The 17945-nt window shown below is 34.6% G+C and overlaps 1 protein-coding gene across 21 annotated transcripts in view; it reads left to right on the top strand.

The window, feature by feature from the left end:
* The window catches only part of BAZ2B (bromodomain adjacent to zinc finger domain 2B), a 330135-nt gene extending 316026 nt beyond the window's left edge, over positions 1-14109 (top strand). For 20 of the 21 annotated variants that reach the window (XM_086718691.1, XM_086718692.1, XM_086718694.1 and 17 more), the window contains 4 exons: positions 2827-2973; positions 8231-8496; positions 8749-8892; positions 12614-14109. In XM_086718691.1, coding sequence (XP_086574817.1) covers positions 2827-2973; positions 8231-8496; positions 8749-8892; positions 12614-12767 — 711 coding nt within the window. In that variant the 3' untranslated portion in view covers positions 12768-14109. Of the gene's footprint in view, positions 1-2826; positions 2974-8230; positions 8497-8748; positions 8893-12613 lie in introns of those variants that run through there. The other variant, XM_086718709.1, reaches the window with a different exon arrangement.
* The last annotated feature ends 3836 nt before the right edge of the window (positions 14110-17945 follow it).

Below are 17945 nucleotides of genomic sequence, written 5' to 3'. Positions count from 1 at the left end.
TTCACCTCTTTGTTTAAGCCCAAGTAGTTATTATCCTGTAGTGGCCTCTACTTTGTACCAGGCACCAAATACAGTATACTCAAAATGAAAGCTATATTCCATATATCTTCCAGGGAGGTACTTATTTTAAGTCATGTTCATGTTCTCTTGCTTCTTATATATCGTATATAGAAATATTTATAATATGTGAAATTTTATGGCTTAATTTATCATTTGCTTTTGAATTACAGATTAGCTTTAAAATCCAAACATTTGAGATATGTTTTTATTAATGATTTCGAAAGAAAAGAAGTGATCCTGAAATAATTTAGCATTCCTGCCCTCATTTTCATCTCTAAGTTTAGACTACTTAATTCATTCCTACAAATAAATATGGTTTTTCTTTACTTCTGTGAAGAAAAAAATGTGTTTTTTTTCTTCTGTGGTTTTTCCCTTCTTCATAAAATATCCATGGAATAATGAATCTGCAGTTTTCACAATCTTCTCAAATTTAGGTCTTTTCCAATCCATGTTATGATTTACCTAAATTTTAAGGCATTGTTTTGTTCATCTGGTAGCATTTTTACCAGGTAAAAAGAATTTTTCTTCTAGAATTTAATATTAAAACCAGTTTTAAAATCACCTTGGAGAAATCTATTCAGTGAAATCTAGGCTGTAATGATTAAAAACAATTGAATTCCTACATCAAACCATTATTTTTCTCATATGCACCATAATAGTCATTGCAGTGTGGTCAGTTTTGTTGTAATTTATATATAGAAACCCAGAGCTTGTTACCAAAATCGGCCTTTACATTAGTATACTTACTGCAATTAAAAGCTTTATGTCATTTTTAGCAAATTCGTAAACTGTTTTGCATGTTATTAATATACATTTATTATTTAATTTCATGTTATAATCTTCATTTTTTAATATTTAATAATACATTATTTTCTCTGAAACTATCTTTGAAAGAAGGCATAGTTTCATTTTCAAAGATTAATGAGCACTTTTTAACTGTTAACTAGTAATGTAATAGTGCCTATACTAATCCTCATAACAAGTCCTAACAAAATTAAAGTATTCAGTTACCCTTAGATATTCCTCATTTGTCAGAGATCAGGCTTACCAAGGAAAGAAGAAGCTATCATAATCTGCCTCTAGATAATTCTCTGTCCACAGTTTGCTTTGTATTGTTGGTAATGTTAAGCATACGCAATATCTACTGTTTATGCTCTACATTTGCTGTAGCATATTATGAGCCACTGCTGTGATTTTTCAAGTGTTATAAGCTTGATACCTGCCATCCTTTCTTAATAAGTATCAGAAAATAATTTTATTTTTCAATCATAAATGTGAGATGTAAGACGCACTTTATAGTATTTTTAGTTATCTGTTATAGAAACAGAATTTACTTAATGTTCGTGAATCTGACGTTTTAATTTTACTGTTATAGGGATTTAAATATAACCTTCCAAATGTTATTTCGCAATGAATGTTTTTACAGTGGAAGTTTTAAAGCTGTAGTTTAAATTTGGAGAAATAATACCATGCTGAGGTATTTAGTGATACGGTGTTAGGAAAGGTCATAAAATAAATACTTACTGTTGGAATGTTAACCTCTGCTGTTTTTGCTCCTAGCACACATGCCAATTTTAGTGTTATGTATTTTACATATATTTGATAGACTTTTAAGCTGAATAGTGTGTATCTGCAATTTGATAAAATTTTTAAGCTATCATTATTGTACATATTGAGTTATATAACACTATTTTAGACTTTCCCAGTTTAAGGTTTACTGTTATATTGAAAATTTTAAAAATAAGTTTGAGCAGTTAAGCTATTTTGTTTTTAAGAGTATAAATATATAACTTTAAATTGGTATGCTTTAAAGTTTAAATGTTTCCATTTTTTAAAATATTGATTACAAGACATTTACTACAAGACATTTACTACCGTGACTGAGAATATAAACTAAAGGTCAAAATACAGTTTATAAAGCCATCTTGAAAGTTTTTCTTATCTGACTTTGTTTCTTTCCCTTTGTGAAACTTGTTATACAGAATATGCATGCATGGGGGGAAAACTCTCCTTATATATTTTAAAGTTCTTAATGACATTAGAAACTTTTTCACAGAGAAGTAATTTTGTTCTACAAAATAAATCATAACTAATTAAATTATTTGATTTAATTTATTGTATCACTTTTCTCCTCTTTACATTTTGTGGGATCCATTTTCTGCACTTGTGACACATTTGTTTGATTTGGGTTGAATTCCAAAGTTTCCTGGTTTGGACACATTTTTTAATCAATCACAAAAAATAGATGGATAACTTACTCAATATATAGGGTCATCTTTTTATTACCATATGTAATTTTGATACTAATACAAGTTTCCTAATTTTTATCTTAAAAATTACTCTAACTCTTACTTATTTCTTTCTCAGGATATCATGAGGATACTAAGATAAGCAAAAGATGAAATACATTAAAAATTAAAACACCATGTATTAAAGCTACTCATTGCTTTATGTGCTCTAATGTCATGTTAATTATTTCATATGTTAATGTGTACATGCTTCTGAAGTGTGTGCAGGCATTCAACCTCTAGCTTTGTTCTTTGCAGTGTACCCGAAATGTGCATTTACCCCAATTGAACTGCTCACCCGTCATGTGGTCCATATCTGTGTAATGAGAGATACATAGATGTGTATGGCTACTGTATATTTGTTAGCAAGCGGAATGTTTGTTACTAATATAAATTAGGAATGATGGTGTGTTTAATATCCCAATAACTCTTCTTCATAGCAGAGAGTTAATTTTAAATGATTTCTCATGTATTATAGTACTGCCAGATCTGTCGAAAGGGAGATAATGAAGAACTGCTCCTCCTTTGTGATGGTTGTGACAAAGGCTGTCACACATACTGCCATAGACCCAAGATTACAACCATACCAGATGGGGACTGGTTTTGTCCAGCTTGCATTGCTAAGGTAAGACTGATCTAACACTAAATTTTTTAATTGCCAAATCAAAATGCAGAGTCGTATGGAGATTTTTTAAAGATAATTCATAAGTCATAAAAATCACCTTTTTAAAGCATACAATTCGGTGGTTTTTATAATATTCACAAAGTTGTACAACCATTGGCACTATTTAATTCCACAGCATTTTCACAACCCTAAAAAAAGTATATCTTTGTACCCATGAGCAGTCACTCCCCATTCCTCCTCTCCCCTTAGCCTTTGGCAACCACTAGTCTACTTTCTGTCTCCGTGGATTTACCTATTCTGGTCATTACAATATACTGCCTTTTGTGCCTGACTTCTTGCATTAGCACAATATTTTCGGGGTTCATTCATGTTCTAGCATGTATTAGTACTTCCTTTTTATAGTCAAATGATAATCCATTATATGGATATACCACGTTTTGTTTATCCATTCTTCAGTTAGTGAACATTTGGGTTGTTGCCATGGTTTGGCTACCATGAATAATGCTGCTGTGAAACATTCATACACAAGTTTTTGTATGAATAAATGTTTTCACTTGGGTATATATCTAAGGAGTTAAATTGCTAGGTCATGGTAACAAGCATATATATTTTAAGTCACTTTCTGGTCACATTTAAATTAGAAACCTGTGGACACTCATACCGATTGATTAAAGAGAAGCAACATGATAATAGAATTAGAAAGTAAGAAGTAAGAAGTGTGAAAGGGTCAGTGTGTACTGAGGGCCAGAGTCTTTGTTAGGTGTTTCCTAACTCAGGCTCTCACTTCCCATGTTTAATCTCTTGACCACTAGCTATCATTAATCATTACCAGTAACTGCTGCCTCTCCATAAAGTAAATTCCAAACACGCATCTGTTCACCACCTCCTTTCTCTTCTGTCTACCCCCTTTCTCACTCCAACTCCAACAGTCCTTTGGCCTCCAGTCCGTTTATCTGAAGACCTTTTCACCGTTTATCTGAAGACCCTCTCCCCCTTCAGGTCCTTTCTTTTCTCCTAACCTAGCTTGTAATGTGTCAACATTTCATTATCATAATCACTGTATCCACCTTTATCCCCTTTGCCGCTCTCTCACTTAGGAAAACCATGATTCTGGCTAATCCAACTTTGACTTCTCCAGCACCTATACTTTTATATCTGAATGTGGTTGGAATAAACACCCAGCCCTTTAAATTCAAGTCATTAAGAGGGCCTTTAATGGTGCCTGATGATTTACCTCCAGCTCTGTCTCCTCCATCTGTATTTTCAAATGATGACCTTACTTCCATTTCCCTGTGAAAATAGAAGCCGCCAGAAGAAAAGATCGTAAGAATTTGCCACTACATCCACCATCCTTCCTGTATGTGTGCTTACATACTCTCCCTTCTCTCCTGTTGCCATGAACTACTAGTGGCTCTAAGTTGGTTTGAGGAACCCATCCCCTCTCTCTTCCTCCTCCTCCTCCTCCTCCTCCTCCTTCTTCTTCTTCTTCTTCTTCTTCTGAGAGTAAGAGAGAAAGATAATGTAAGCAGGGGAGGGGCAAAGAGAGGTAGAGGGAGAGAATCTGAAGCAGGCTCCATGCTCAGCTTTGAGCCAGTGTGGGGCTCAATCTCATGACCAACTGTGAGATCATGACCGGAGCCAAAATCAAAAGTTGGGTGCTCAACCAACTGAGCCACCCAAGGCACCCCCCCCCCTCACTTTCTTAGGAGTATGACCAACAGTTCTCTCTTCTCCTGTACCATCATCAGTTTTTCTTTCTCCCCTGGGTTGTTCTCATCAGCCTACTAAAATTCCATCCAGCCTCCTTCCTTCCATCTTGAGAAAACTAAACAAAAACCCTCTTCTGGCCTCACTTCTTCCTTGTTCCACTGCCTCCATTTTTCCCCTTTTCTTTATAGAAGAACTTGTGGAAAGTTTTCTGTTCTTGTTCTCTCTGATTTTTCTCCTCCAAATCACTCTTGAACTTACTCCAGTAAGATTTGTACTTCCACAGCTTCTCCAGAAGTGCTCTTATTATGACCACAAATGACTTCCACATTGCTCAACTCAGTGATCAGTGCTTTGACCTCATCTAACCTATTAGTTACATTTAATAGAGTGGAGCACTTCCTCTCCTTAAAACCCCGTTTCCACTTGGCTTCTAAGATACCATACTTAACTGGTTGTCTACCTGCCTTTGCTCTTTTTCGGTCCCTTGGTGGTTTTTCTCACCTCCCTGATTTATAAACATTGGACCACATTCTTAGCTTCAGGGTTATCTGTAAAATGGGATAGTATCTAATTTATAGAGGTTTTTGAAGATCAAATATAGTCATGTGTGTGAGAGTTCTTATGACTTTAAAGTTTGGTGACATATGTATATAATACTTTATTACGTTTTATTTGTATTATTTATATTTTATTTTTATTATATTTTACTTTTATAATATATAATATCTTTTATTATATGTTTATATTTTATAAAACAGCAGATGGTTCTGCCTGGCATTATATTCGCTAGTAATCACTTTTTAATTTTTCATTACTTGATTATTTTATCCTATCTAGTTAAGTGTAGTTCACTAATAATTTTCACTGGTTGTACATAAATTATGTTTTAGCTTCTTAACTGTCAACTTATAGAAATCTTCTTTAAAGCTTCACGAATTACTAACAAATTGGTGTGTTAATTCTTGTTAATCATCTGGTAGACTATTTATTTTCAGTAAATGTGCTTAAATTATATTACTCCATTCAAGCAGTGGTCAAAGAATCCTAAACCCTATGATCTAATCCAAGTGCTTTTATGTAATGCAGATTTCTAAGCCTCTGCTCTCTTTGTTTATTTAAGGTAGTGAATTAGATGTTACGTTTCTTATAGCAATAAAAATATTACACATTTGATTTTGATGTAAAAAGACTTTTTTAATGTTTATTTATTTTTGGGACAGAGAGGGGTACAGAGGATCTGAAGTGGGCTCCACGCTGACAGGAGAGAGCCCAATGAGGGGCTCAAGCTCACGAACCATGAAATCATGATCTGAGCCGAAGTCAGTTGCTTAACTGACTGAGCCATCCAGGCACCCCGTAAAAAGATTTTTAAAGTTAATGTTATTAATATACATTTATCATTATTTAATTAATTAAAGATTATCTCTCTCCCTCTCCTCTGCTCACTCGCATGCTGTCTCTCTCTTTCTAAAATGAAAATGTAATATACAGATATATATGTGTGTGTGTATGTGTACACTGTAATGAGGCAAGCTGATAAACATTATTTATTAAAGAAATGTATAAACTTCATTGTCTTTTTGAAACATCACAAAAACCTTTTGATTCTGTGATTTAAGTTTCATGTTTTCCTACCGTAGTTATGAGTTTATTAGAAAAGTATCCCAAGTAATAATTTAGTTCACATAAAGAACTAGAAGTTTTGGCCCGTATTCATGAAATATTGTCCTTGTTAAGTGGCATAATTATTCAATCTAACTTAATTTAATCTTCATTGAATGGACTTTTTCATCATTATATTAAGCATCCTCTTTCTGTTTTCTTATGATTTAAGAGTGCTAGAAGCTCAGGCTATATGAAAACTCAGAATATCAGATATTAGTGAATAAAAATTAATAAACTAAATGGAAAGGAGACTTAGTAAAACATTTTAATTATTTTAGTGACAAGGGGGTAGTGATTCTTTGATATGATATGGGGAAGGTATCAGATTGATAGTTTGCTTTCTTATTTCAGGCAATTAAAATATCTCCTTAGCTATATTTCTAACTTCCTAATAGAAAACCAAATAATTTTAATTGCTTAAGAGCAATTATTTTAAAATGTTAATAGCAGAGTTCATGAAATTGTCAAAGAAATTAATATGAAATACTCCAAAGTAATGTTTTCAGCCAACTGTATTTCAAGAATAGAGCCAACTTTAGATTAAGGCTAGACCAAATATCTGACTCGCGGTCTAAGAATTTTTAACAGTCTGGGTAGGAGAAAAAATCATTTTTAAAAAGAAGGTTAGCACTATTCTGGAAAACCAAAACAAAATCGTGCATTACCAGCGACTGCCTATCTCTCTCCTAGGATCCATTATATTTATTATAACATTTAACTGTCAAAATACAGACTTGTTTCCCTATTTCTAGATGAAGGACGGGGGCTCATTGTTACATCAATGTGCTGTCTACAGTTGTAGTTACATTGCAGAAGGCCACACTGAGATTTTTGTTCATGTAATTTTAGAGCTAGAATGACCTTACCAATTGTGTGGCTTACTTTTCTAATTTTACAGATGACGAAATAGGGCCTCACAGACATTTTTGTGCAAATTCCATAGCTAGTCACTGACAGAGCTATAGCTAGAATTCGTAACCTTAAATTTCAAATGTGATCTCTTTTATACTATGTCTATTGTTTTCTGCAAAAACAGACATCTCTCTCTCTCTCTCTCTCTCTCATTTTTCACCATTGCTTTATTCACACCTGAGAAACACAATTTTATGGAGCTCTCTTTTCATAGCAAATGTTTTTTTTTTCTTTATCTTAAAAAAACAGAGATATATCAATTTCCAGTAGATTTAATCACATATAAAGGACTTTTCCTTTATTTGACACTTTCTGAGCTATTTTTCATGTTTTAGCCTAGCTTTTCAACTACCTCTTCAAGTATCTTATTAATAAGGTCTATATTTTTGTTCATTTTCACCTTTGTTCCTAACTGTGTTCTCAAAGATAGTCCTTTTGTACCTTTAAACTCGTTTGGTTAGTGACTACACTAAAGGAATACTGCTAAGTTCTTTAGTACCAAAGATAGATTACCATAAGATCAACATCTTCGAATTTTAAGAATTCTTAAGATAGATTTTTCATGCTTTATTAGATTTTAACCTTATGGGAAAACAAATTCATAAGTCTCTATTAAAAATAAAATTATCAGCCTTCTAGATCAGAGATAATATTCTTTTTGTCCTGTTAGACTTACATAATTAAAAAAAAAATTTTTAATGTTTATTTATTTTTGAGAGAGAGAGGGAGAGCGTGAGAGGGGGAGAGGCAGAGAGAGAAGGAAGACACAAAATCAAAAGCAGGTTCCAGGCTCCAGGCTCCACGCTGTCAGCACAGAGCCCGACACGGGGCCTGAACCCACAAACAGTGAGATCATGACCTGAGCCAAAGTCGGATGCTCAACCAACGGGGTCACCCAGGTGCCGCTAAAATAATAAAAGGTCTGTAGATGGTTATTTTCTTATTTATTTATTTATTTTTTTAATTAAAGGCAAGTGGTCAAACTCTAAAAATCAAAAAACTTCATGTCAAAGGAAAAAAGACTAATGAGTCAAAGAAAGGCAAGAAAGGAACTTTAACAGGGGATACTGAAGATGAAGACTCTGCATCTACAAACAGTTCACTGAAAAGAGGAAACAAAGACCTGAAAAAAAGAAAAATAGAGGAAAACACTTCTATTAACTTGTCAAAACAGGAAAGTTCTACTTCTGTTAAGAAACCTAAAAGAGATGACTCCAAAGACCTCGCTCTTTGCAGGTATTAATTATTTCAGACACACGTACTCATTTTTTTTGTTTAGAAACTTTCTACTGTATTAAAGGTGACTTTTGGACAACTTTTGACAGATAGGAAAATGTACAGTCTACAATATCAGTAAATGTATTTCATCTCTTCTAATAAATGAATTTGTGTTGTTTTTACTTGAAGGATTATAAAAGCTAAGTTTTTAATAAAAATAGATAATTCTAAAGCATAGATACTGACTTCAAACATTATTTTTTTTTTTAGTATGATCCTTACTGAAATGGAAACTCATGAGGATGCGTGGCCTTTTCTACTTCCTGTAAACTTGAAACTCGTTCCTGGTTATAAGAAAGTTATTAAGAAGCCTATGGATTTTTCCACAATTAGAGAGAAATTAAGTAGTGGGCAGTAAGTAAATCATTTCAATTCAATATTTATTGAATGCTTAATATGTGTTGGGTAGTCCTCTAGTGAGCCAAAGACACATTAAATAAAAGCCCTACCTTTGGAGGGGTGCGTGTGTATATGTCTGTCTGTATGTGTGTTTGGTTAGACAAGTCAATTAAAATTTTTTGAACAATGGAAAAGCAGTGTGATAAAGCTGCTTTTGACATTGAAGGCCACCTGACCCAGCCTAAGAGGTAAAGAAAAGTAACAGGGAAGTCTCCCAAAGTAAGTAAATAACATAATCGAGAGCTTTTATCATACATCAGCGGAATATTGATAACATCTCGTGTAGATTTAATAAAAATTGACTGTAATATTTTCAGATTGTTATAATGTAGAGATAGAAGGTCATTGGAAATTTTAAATATTAAAAGTTTTCTTGTGAGGTCTTGGAGAATACTAAAAATTTACTTTTTAAAATGTGAAAGAAAACTACTATTTGCTCTTCTCTACCACATTCTCTTTGTGATCCTACCCAAAGAATAAAGTGACTTCCTGGCCACAGTTAATGATATTGGTTAGACTACCTCAAAATTCCTATCAGCAAGTAGCAGCTGTTAGTGGAATTGAGTTGGTTCTGAACAGTGGCCCATTTTGCAGCCACAAAAATGAGGCTGTTCACTTACCAAATAAGCCCGCACAAAAGCATCCCCCAGGTAAGTGGCCAGGAGCTGGGAGCTTGTGTGTTCTCTTCTCCATTCTCCTCTGCTCCTCTTACTCCTTCGTACTGGTTTAGCTTAATCTACCCTGTGACCGTAATTTCAGGCAAGGTCACAAAAAATATGGAGAAAGAAGGAATTTTACATTGAAAGAATAACTGCAAGATAGATTTTAATCACATTATTATTGTTGGTGGTGGTGGTGTTGTTATCCTTACAATGCAGTATGTTGTTTAGTTCCTCCTTAATGTTCTTTTGGTGAAAATCACTGTGCTCCATAATTTACATTCAGTGTAGAAGAGTTAAGTAGAATTTAACTCCTAATAATCAGTGTCCTTCTCACATGTATGAAAGGATTTAAGAGACTGATCAAATGAGTAGCTTATTTCTTTGGAGACTGAAATGTCAGCCTTTCAAAAGATTATGTCTGTTTTGTTTTATTTTTTAAAAAATTATAGAAGGGATCTGCCCCAAATCAGAAAACATTTAAAATTATTAAAACTATCGGTTCTAATGTGAACCAAAAAGCAATGGCTGCTGTCTGGATATAAACTAGTTCTTTTGCTTTTTCTTTCAAAACATGAGATGTTTAGGTGGGCAGCATCATGGGCTCTATGGTCAACATGGCCACGACAAGACTTACACAGAAAGACTTGACATGTGTCTCCAATTCCTGGATGGAGGATCAACCTAAGCCTCCAGATCCCCAAAATAAACACCAACGCAGAGCGTAGACATTACCAAACATTAGCACACCCTTTTGAGAATGAGGCCTGGTGAATGGAGGAAGTCACAGCAGAAGCACGCAGAGAGAGGGAAACAGTTCTCTATAATCCTGTTCGTGATGCCAGCTGTGTGGGAGGCAAAATTTAGTGGATTCAAACCCTTCTAAATCCAATTTGTTTGATTAAACCCAAACTAATAAGTTGGAACCAAAACTCATAAACATTATTTCAAATGTTTAAACTAGAAATGTATAGAGTGGAGGAAGTACCTACTTTAGTGACTCTTTCTGGGTTCCATATGCTGATCCATCCTTCTGTAAAGGAAGAGGGACAAGACATAAGAATAGTATTTGTTTCACCTGGATTCTAGTCTCCCCAGCAAAAATCATTAGCCTTCTCTTACAGTAAGGAACAGTCTAAAGAGGTAAATATTTCTCAAAGTAACCTTAAAATATTTTATAAAAATTATTCCCACACATGTTGTATGATTCCGTTTATATTAAACTTCCAGAGTAGATAAATCCACAGAGAAAGACATATTAGTGGTTGCCAGAGACAAGATAGGGAGGGATGGGGATTAACTGCTTAATGGATACAGGGTTTCCTTTGGGGATAATGGCAGTGTTTTGGAACTAGATAGAAATGGTAATAGTAGGGGCGCCTGGGTGGCGGGTTAAGCGTCCGACTTCAGCCAGGTCACGATCTCGCGGTCCGTGAGTTCGAGCCCCGCGTCAGGCTCTGGGCTGATGGCTCAGAGCCTGGAGCCTGTTTCCAATTCTGTGTCTCCCTCTCTCTCTGCCCCTCCCCTGTTCATGCTCTGTCTCTCTCTGTCCCAAAAATAAATAAAAACGTTGAAAAAAAAAATTTTTTTTAAAGAAATGGTAATAGTAAATGTCGTGAATGTACTAAATGCCACCTTAAAATGGGTAACTTTATTTTATGTGAATTTGCCTTCATTAAAAAATAATCCCCAGAAGAACAGGAAAATGGGTGAGGTGACATAAGTTCTGAATTAATTTGGTGAGCCCATTGCAGATAGAGAGAAGTTACTCCTTTTATTACGGCACATAGTAGAATGGAAGTGGGAAGGAGGGGAAGACTATACAAGACAGTCCATCAAAGAAATAATTCTACTTTCCCAGGTCTCAGAGCTTCAGTGTGTACTTCATGGGTATTTCTAATAGGTAAATTATTTTAGTATCAAGCTTACCGTAAGCTAGAATTAATTTAAATTTCCAGAAGCCATCTTGTGAGCTGTATTGGTTTGGCTTCAGTTGGCTTGAAACAAACCACTCTTTTTTTTTTTTTTTTTTTTTAACTAATGAGTTTAGGCAGATTCATTCACCTTTCTGTTCTTTTCTCCATGTTCTTACAGAGAAAGAGGATTGGACTTATTCTGCCAAAAAAGAACTTGAAGCCACAGTGCTTCTTATGGAAAGGCAGGTCCTCATAATGTTACCTCTGATGAAGGGATAACACATACTTTTTTTTTTTTTTTTGGCTTGTTTTGATTATCACACTCCAGTGCTTTAGCAAAAGAGCACATTTGAAGAGAAAAGAACAGAAATGGGAAATGGGCAGATTTAACACAGAGCAATATATCCTGAGATGTGTGTAAAGGCTACAGGGCAAGTATAACGTTTACAGTGCATAGGAAGTATTTACATTATTGCGACTAAATATTTTTTTTATGTTTATTTATTTTTGAGAGAGAGAGGGACAGAGCGTGAGCAGGGGAGGAACAGAGAGAGAGGGAGACACAGAATCTGAAGCAGGCTCCAGGCTCGGAGCTGTCAGCACAGAGCCCCATGTGGGGCTCGAACTCACGAGCTGTGAGATCATGACCTGAACCAAAGTCAAATGCTTAACCAACTGAGCCACCCAGGTGCCCCACAACTAAATATTTTTTAATATGAATGATAGGGTACCACAGTTGGTCAGAGGAACTAATAAATCATTCAAGTGGGATGAGTCTTGGGACGGAGAACTGTGTACAGGTCAGACAGGAAATTGGATGTGGGAAAAATGCTAGTTAGTTGAAATATATCTTGATCTTCAGAGAAATGGTTTTTTTTCCATTTAATCTTTTTAAATCCTACATGGTTCAGAACACATGCAATTTTTTAAATGTTTATCTATAAGAAAGTATAATATGTTTTCTGTCAGTTTAAATGTAGTTATCCTAATCTTTTTTTCTTTCAGTTTTATTTTTCCTTTTACCTTTTATTACATCTTCATTTGTTGATAAAAGAAAGCCACCCTGTAAACACAATCTCTAAATCATGTGTTTTCTTTCAGATATCCAAACCTTGAAACCTTTGCTGTAGATGTCAGGCTTGTTTTTGACAACTGTGAAACATTTAATGAAGATGATTCTGATATAGGCAGAGCTGGCCACAGTATGAGGAAGTATTTTGAAAAAAAGTGGACAGATATTTTCAAAGTGAGCTGAAGTTATAATAACCTCTCTTTTTTTTTCCTTTTAAACAAGGACAAATGAGACCAGCAATGTGAACTGTATTTACATAAATGTGCAAGGCACATACATAATGACTTTTTTTTCCTTAAAATAAGCATCACAAAAAAACAAAAAAAAAAGTATCAGAAGAATGATACCATTTTTAAAGGCTTCACTCCTACAACAACCAAGGCCCTTGGTTATTGGTTTGTGTGATTTATCAGCTAACTTAGGTAGAACAGGGAAGCACACCCAAAGAATTTTCAAAGGAAAGGGTGTTATAGTGCAATAGCAATTAAAATATATCAAATCGCACTGAATATTCAACACCAGAGCTCTAATGTGGGAAATGGTTCTCCTTTCCCTCTCAATAAATATCTATTTTTCATTTTTTTACTTTGTAGTTTATTTTTTAGTGAATGTATTTAATTTTATGAATTATTTATGATTAAACCACATCCAGAATCTTCGTTTTCTGTGAAAAGGAAGAACTAGAAAATTGCTTTAAATCTTGAAAATACAACAAGGAATGTTTTAAAATATAAAACAAAGCCAAGTTAAACTGTTTACACTGATGTGCTATAAAGCACCAAAAATAAACTTTACTGTAGAGTTACAAGTACATTTATATATATATATATATAAATATATATATATATATATATATATATGTTGCTGCATCACTTGTGTAGTTAAATTGTATTTCAAGACAGTGAAGAAAAATTGACATGTATATACTGTTCATTATTGTTTATATTAAGTCTTGTTTTAAATATGTATTATGTGTATATATTGTTTGGAGATATTGTTTATGCCTTAGAAGGATTGTAGCATTTTATTTTAGTCTGAAGGTAATTATAGCTATACAGCTTGTACAGTAATTATCCTCTACCAACACTGTGGCGTCTCCTTGATCTTGGTAGTGCCTGCCTTTGAAACAGGGTGTAGGGGATATTAGTTTTCCATTTTTCTATTTTGTTATATAATTTTAAGCCACCAGGGCCTAAATTAAAGTATAATCATTTGTATCCATGTGGAATAAAATTGTGACAATTTCCTACACACACAGTATTTTTTCATAGAAACATTTCCTTCCCATTTGCCTTGCCTCAGAAATAAATTTAAAAGACATTTGTAACCACTGTGTTTTATCTACTGTGTGTTGTGGTGGCCTGTTGGAGGCAAATAGATCAGAATTTTTTTTGTACCTATGTAAGAGTACTTGAAGTTTTATTTAAAATAAAATGTTGTGAAAAAGGTAGCATTCTTTTTTTTAGGAGTGTTATTTTTCACTACTATGTGTGGCACGGATACAATAAAAGACTTTTACAAACTAGTTTTTTAGTTTTTCTTAATGAGCCTGAAAATGTTCATTTAAATTTGATTTTTTCAAAACCATAAAGGAGGAACAACAGACTGTAGCTCAAAAGACAGTGGGCTGGATGGAGGAGGGTGGTTTTAAGTCAAATGTTGTGACTTTCATCTCTGAACAGCATTTTATTGTTTGTTTTTTTCATATTTTCAATATGAAAATTTTAGAATACATTTTAAAAGTCTTGTTCTGAATGAGAAATGTCTCTACTGGTAGACATATAACCCAGTTGTCAATAAGCAAAGTTGATCCTATGAATTAGTCTAATAAGTCGTGAGCTACCAATTCAAGCATTCTTGAAATATGATTTGATGCCTTGCTGGGCTCTGAGGAATCAGTGGTGAACGAGACAGGCACAGACCCATCGTGGAGCGTACAGCCTAGTGAAGATGTGGTCCTGAGACGATGTCCTTAGAGAATGGTTTTAATAGTGAAGGAAGAGTAGAAAAGTTTTGAAGAAAATATTACTAACTTTAAAATGCTTCGAAGCCACTGAGTATTTTCCAAAATTTCTAGATTGTTTGTGGAGACTTCTATGAAAATCAGCTGTTGTTATGTAAATATGTCAGTTTTTGTTAACCATATACTGCACTGATGCCTTAAGGGGCTGGTGCTTCATCAAAAAGACTATGTGAAGAAAAGAACAAGGTGGTGCTGTAAATAAAGTGTCTGGTTTCTGTGTTTATTGAACTGCCAGATGCTCCATGGGGAGTCTTCTTCATGGGGGTGTTGTGCCTTAGGGATGATACATGCTTACATTAATTTATATTAGATGGTATATAAGCAGCTTGATAATAATATGTCTGGTGTCTGAGGAGCTCATAAATGAGAAATAAAATACTTAAACACACAAAGTACAATTTTTCAAGAGTGATAATTTTCTTTTAAAAATAAATGTCCCTGAAAAAAAAAAGGAAATCTTGGTAAATACTGGCTCCTTTATTTATTTTTTTAATGTTTATTTACTTTTGAGAGAGAGAGAGAGAGAAAGAGAGAGAGAGAGACAGTGTACCAGCAGGGGAGGGGCAGAGAGGAGACACAGCATCCAAAGCAGGATCCAAGCTCTGAACTGTCAGCACAGAGCCTGACATAGGGCTCAAACCTGCAGACTGTGAGATCATAACCTGAGCTGACATCAACCACTTAACCAACTGAGCCACCCAGGTGTCCAATAGTGGCTCCTTTAGATTAGTGTCTTCGTTATTGTTACTCACCAAGGGTAGGCGTTCAAGAAGTGGACGTGATTGAAAAAGGGCAATTGGTCTGGGTAACTATTGTTACTATAAATTTGTGGATCCTTTGTTTTGTGAATGAATCTTGCACTGACAGTACCCTGGGTTGGGTATATCTACAATAAACCAGTATCATTTTTTCACTTTAAATATAATAACATTTTCCTTACCCTCTGCTGTCACACAACAAGTATACGCAACATACTTTAAACTAGGCTTTAAACCTGAACACTCTCCACTTTAGTTTTGATGGCTCTGTAAATTATATGTGGCTTCCCCACATATTTAGATTTAGATTATCACTCAAGGAGTAACCAACCAAGAATAACTGAGTAATAGAAACACAGAAAACACAGAAAATAGTCATCAGTTTGAAATCTGTAAAGAATAATTCAGTATTTATTTAGTTGTTAACCGTCGTGAAAATTGAACAGTGAAAATTTATCTATGGGTACACGTTGAACTCATAATAACTAACTTACTGTAAATGCAAGGTGATTGTTTTTTCTTGTTTCAACCCCCAAACGAAATTTGTTAAAATCACCAATTTAATCAAAATTATGAGGATCTAATCTGTCCTTGGTACCTTATGCACCCCCTCTGTGTTCCTTCTCTTTTCCATCACCTCCAACCTCATCCCCTTTCAAGAAATTTAAAATCCTATTCATTTAGCCACCCGTAAACACATTCTCAACCAGGAAATTTGGTATCAATCATTTACTCCTCCTGTAGATTTTATTTGTGGGCTCCCTCTCTTCAAAGTCATTTGTATCTTAAATATGTCCATTTGAGAAATGAAAGAAGTTTGTGTTCTGTTAAAAGAATTTCATGCCAACAAGGAGACAGAGTAGGTATTTTTAAGAGAATCAAAATTTCCCTTCCATAGGATTATGACTCAAAAAAAAAAAAAATACAACACTGGGAAACTAATAGAGCCTTATCTACTAGGAACTTGGCTCTAGTGAGATCTAGAGATCTCACAAACCTGAGTGGGCTACACTATATACCTTAAAGAAAAAAAAAAGTTAAGCTCAACTGTATACAATGAAGGTAATTTCTCTCCTCGATTCTTGTCACATCCTTCACATTGTTCTTGCAAAGACTTTCTTTTATTTTTCTAGTTCTTCATTCAGCAACTCTTCAATTTCCTTCCCCCCACGTACAAATACTTTGATGTGTCTTTTCCAATTAGCCTTTTACATATTTATTTAGCTACATGTGTATTTTTACAAATATACAGTGTGCAAAACATAGTGTTTTTTTTAACTTTATCCATTGCATTATGCTATAAATTTGTTTTTCTTTTGAGTTACAAAAAGTAATGTGTACATCTAGTTCACTACTTTTGATTGCTGCAAGGTATTCCGTCACAGGCTCATACCATACTTGGTTTCAAATTTTCTAAGAATGAAAATCTAATATTGCGGTGAATATTGTCATACATATCTTCTATGGGCCTGTGTGTGGAAGCCGATTTCCAAGATGTTTCCAAATGATCTCCACTTTCTGGTATTCATGCTCTTGTATAATCCTTTCCCACATTGTATCAGGGTTAGCCTGGGTGACCAACATAATATGGCAGAGTGATGGCCTGTGCATTCCCAGACTAGGTCATAAAATACATTGCTGCTTCCACCTTGTTTTCTTGGATCACTTGCTCTGGGTAAGCCCAACTATTGTGTTATGAGGATACCCATCTGGAACAGCCGATAGCTAGCACCAGCTTGCAAGCCAAATGACTGCAGCATTTTAGAAGTGGCTCCTACAGCCCGAGTTAAACTTTCAAATGACTGGAGCCCCCCCCCAACATCTGGACTACAGTTTCATTAAAGACCCTGAGCCAAAACTACCCAACCAAGCTACTTCTGAGTTGTTGCTTTTTTTTTAATTAAAGGATAGTTTACATATTAGCGTCAATTGTACATCATAGTGATTTATTTTGTATATACTATGAATTGATCTCCATGAGAAATGTAGTTACTGTCTACCACCATATGAAGTTATTACAATATTATTGACTCTGTTCCTATGCTGTACATTATATCCCCATGACTTTATTTTATAACTGGAAGTTTGTACCTCTTGATTCCCCTGCCTATTGCAGCCCCCCTCAAACCCTTCCTCTTCTGGTAATGGTGTGTTTCCTGTATCTATGAATCTGTTTTGCTTGTTTTGTTTCTCCACATATAAGTGAAATCATAGGGTATTTGTCTTTGTCTGACTTATTTTATTTACCATAATACCCTCTAGGTTCATCTATGTTGTCACAAATGGCAAGATTTCATTCCTTTTTTGTGGCTAATACTCTGGTGTGTGTGTGTGTGTGTGTGTGTGTGTGTGCGTGCACACAACGTATCGTCTCTGTCCATTCATCTGTTGACAGACACTTAGGTTGCTTCTATATCTTGGCTGTTGTTACAACAAACATAAGGGTGCATACATCTCTTCAAGTTGGTGTTTTTGTTTTCTTCAGATAAGTACCCAGAAATGGAATTGCTGGATCCTGTGTTATTGTTTTAATTTTTTGAGGAAACTCCATACTGTTTTCCATAGTGGCTGCACCAATTT

This window comes from Puma concolor, chromosome C1 (assembly GCF_028749965.1).
Source record: "Puma concolor isolate L17-30 chromosome C1, mPumCon1.1.hap2, whole genome shotgun sequence".
Taxonomy (NCBI): domain Eukaryota; kingdom Metazoa; phylum Chordata; class Mammalia; order Carnivora; family Felidae; genus Puma; species Puma concolor.
The sequence above is the reverse complement of the archived record's forward strand: the minus strand, read 5'-3'. Positions and strand labels throughout refer to the sequence as shown.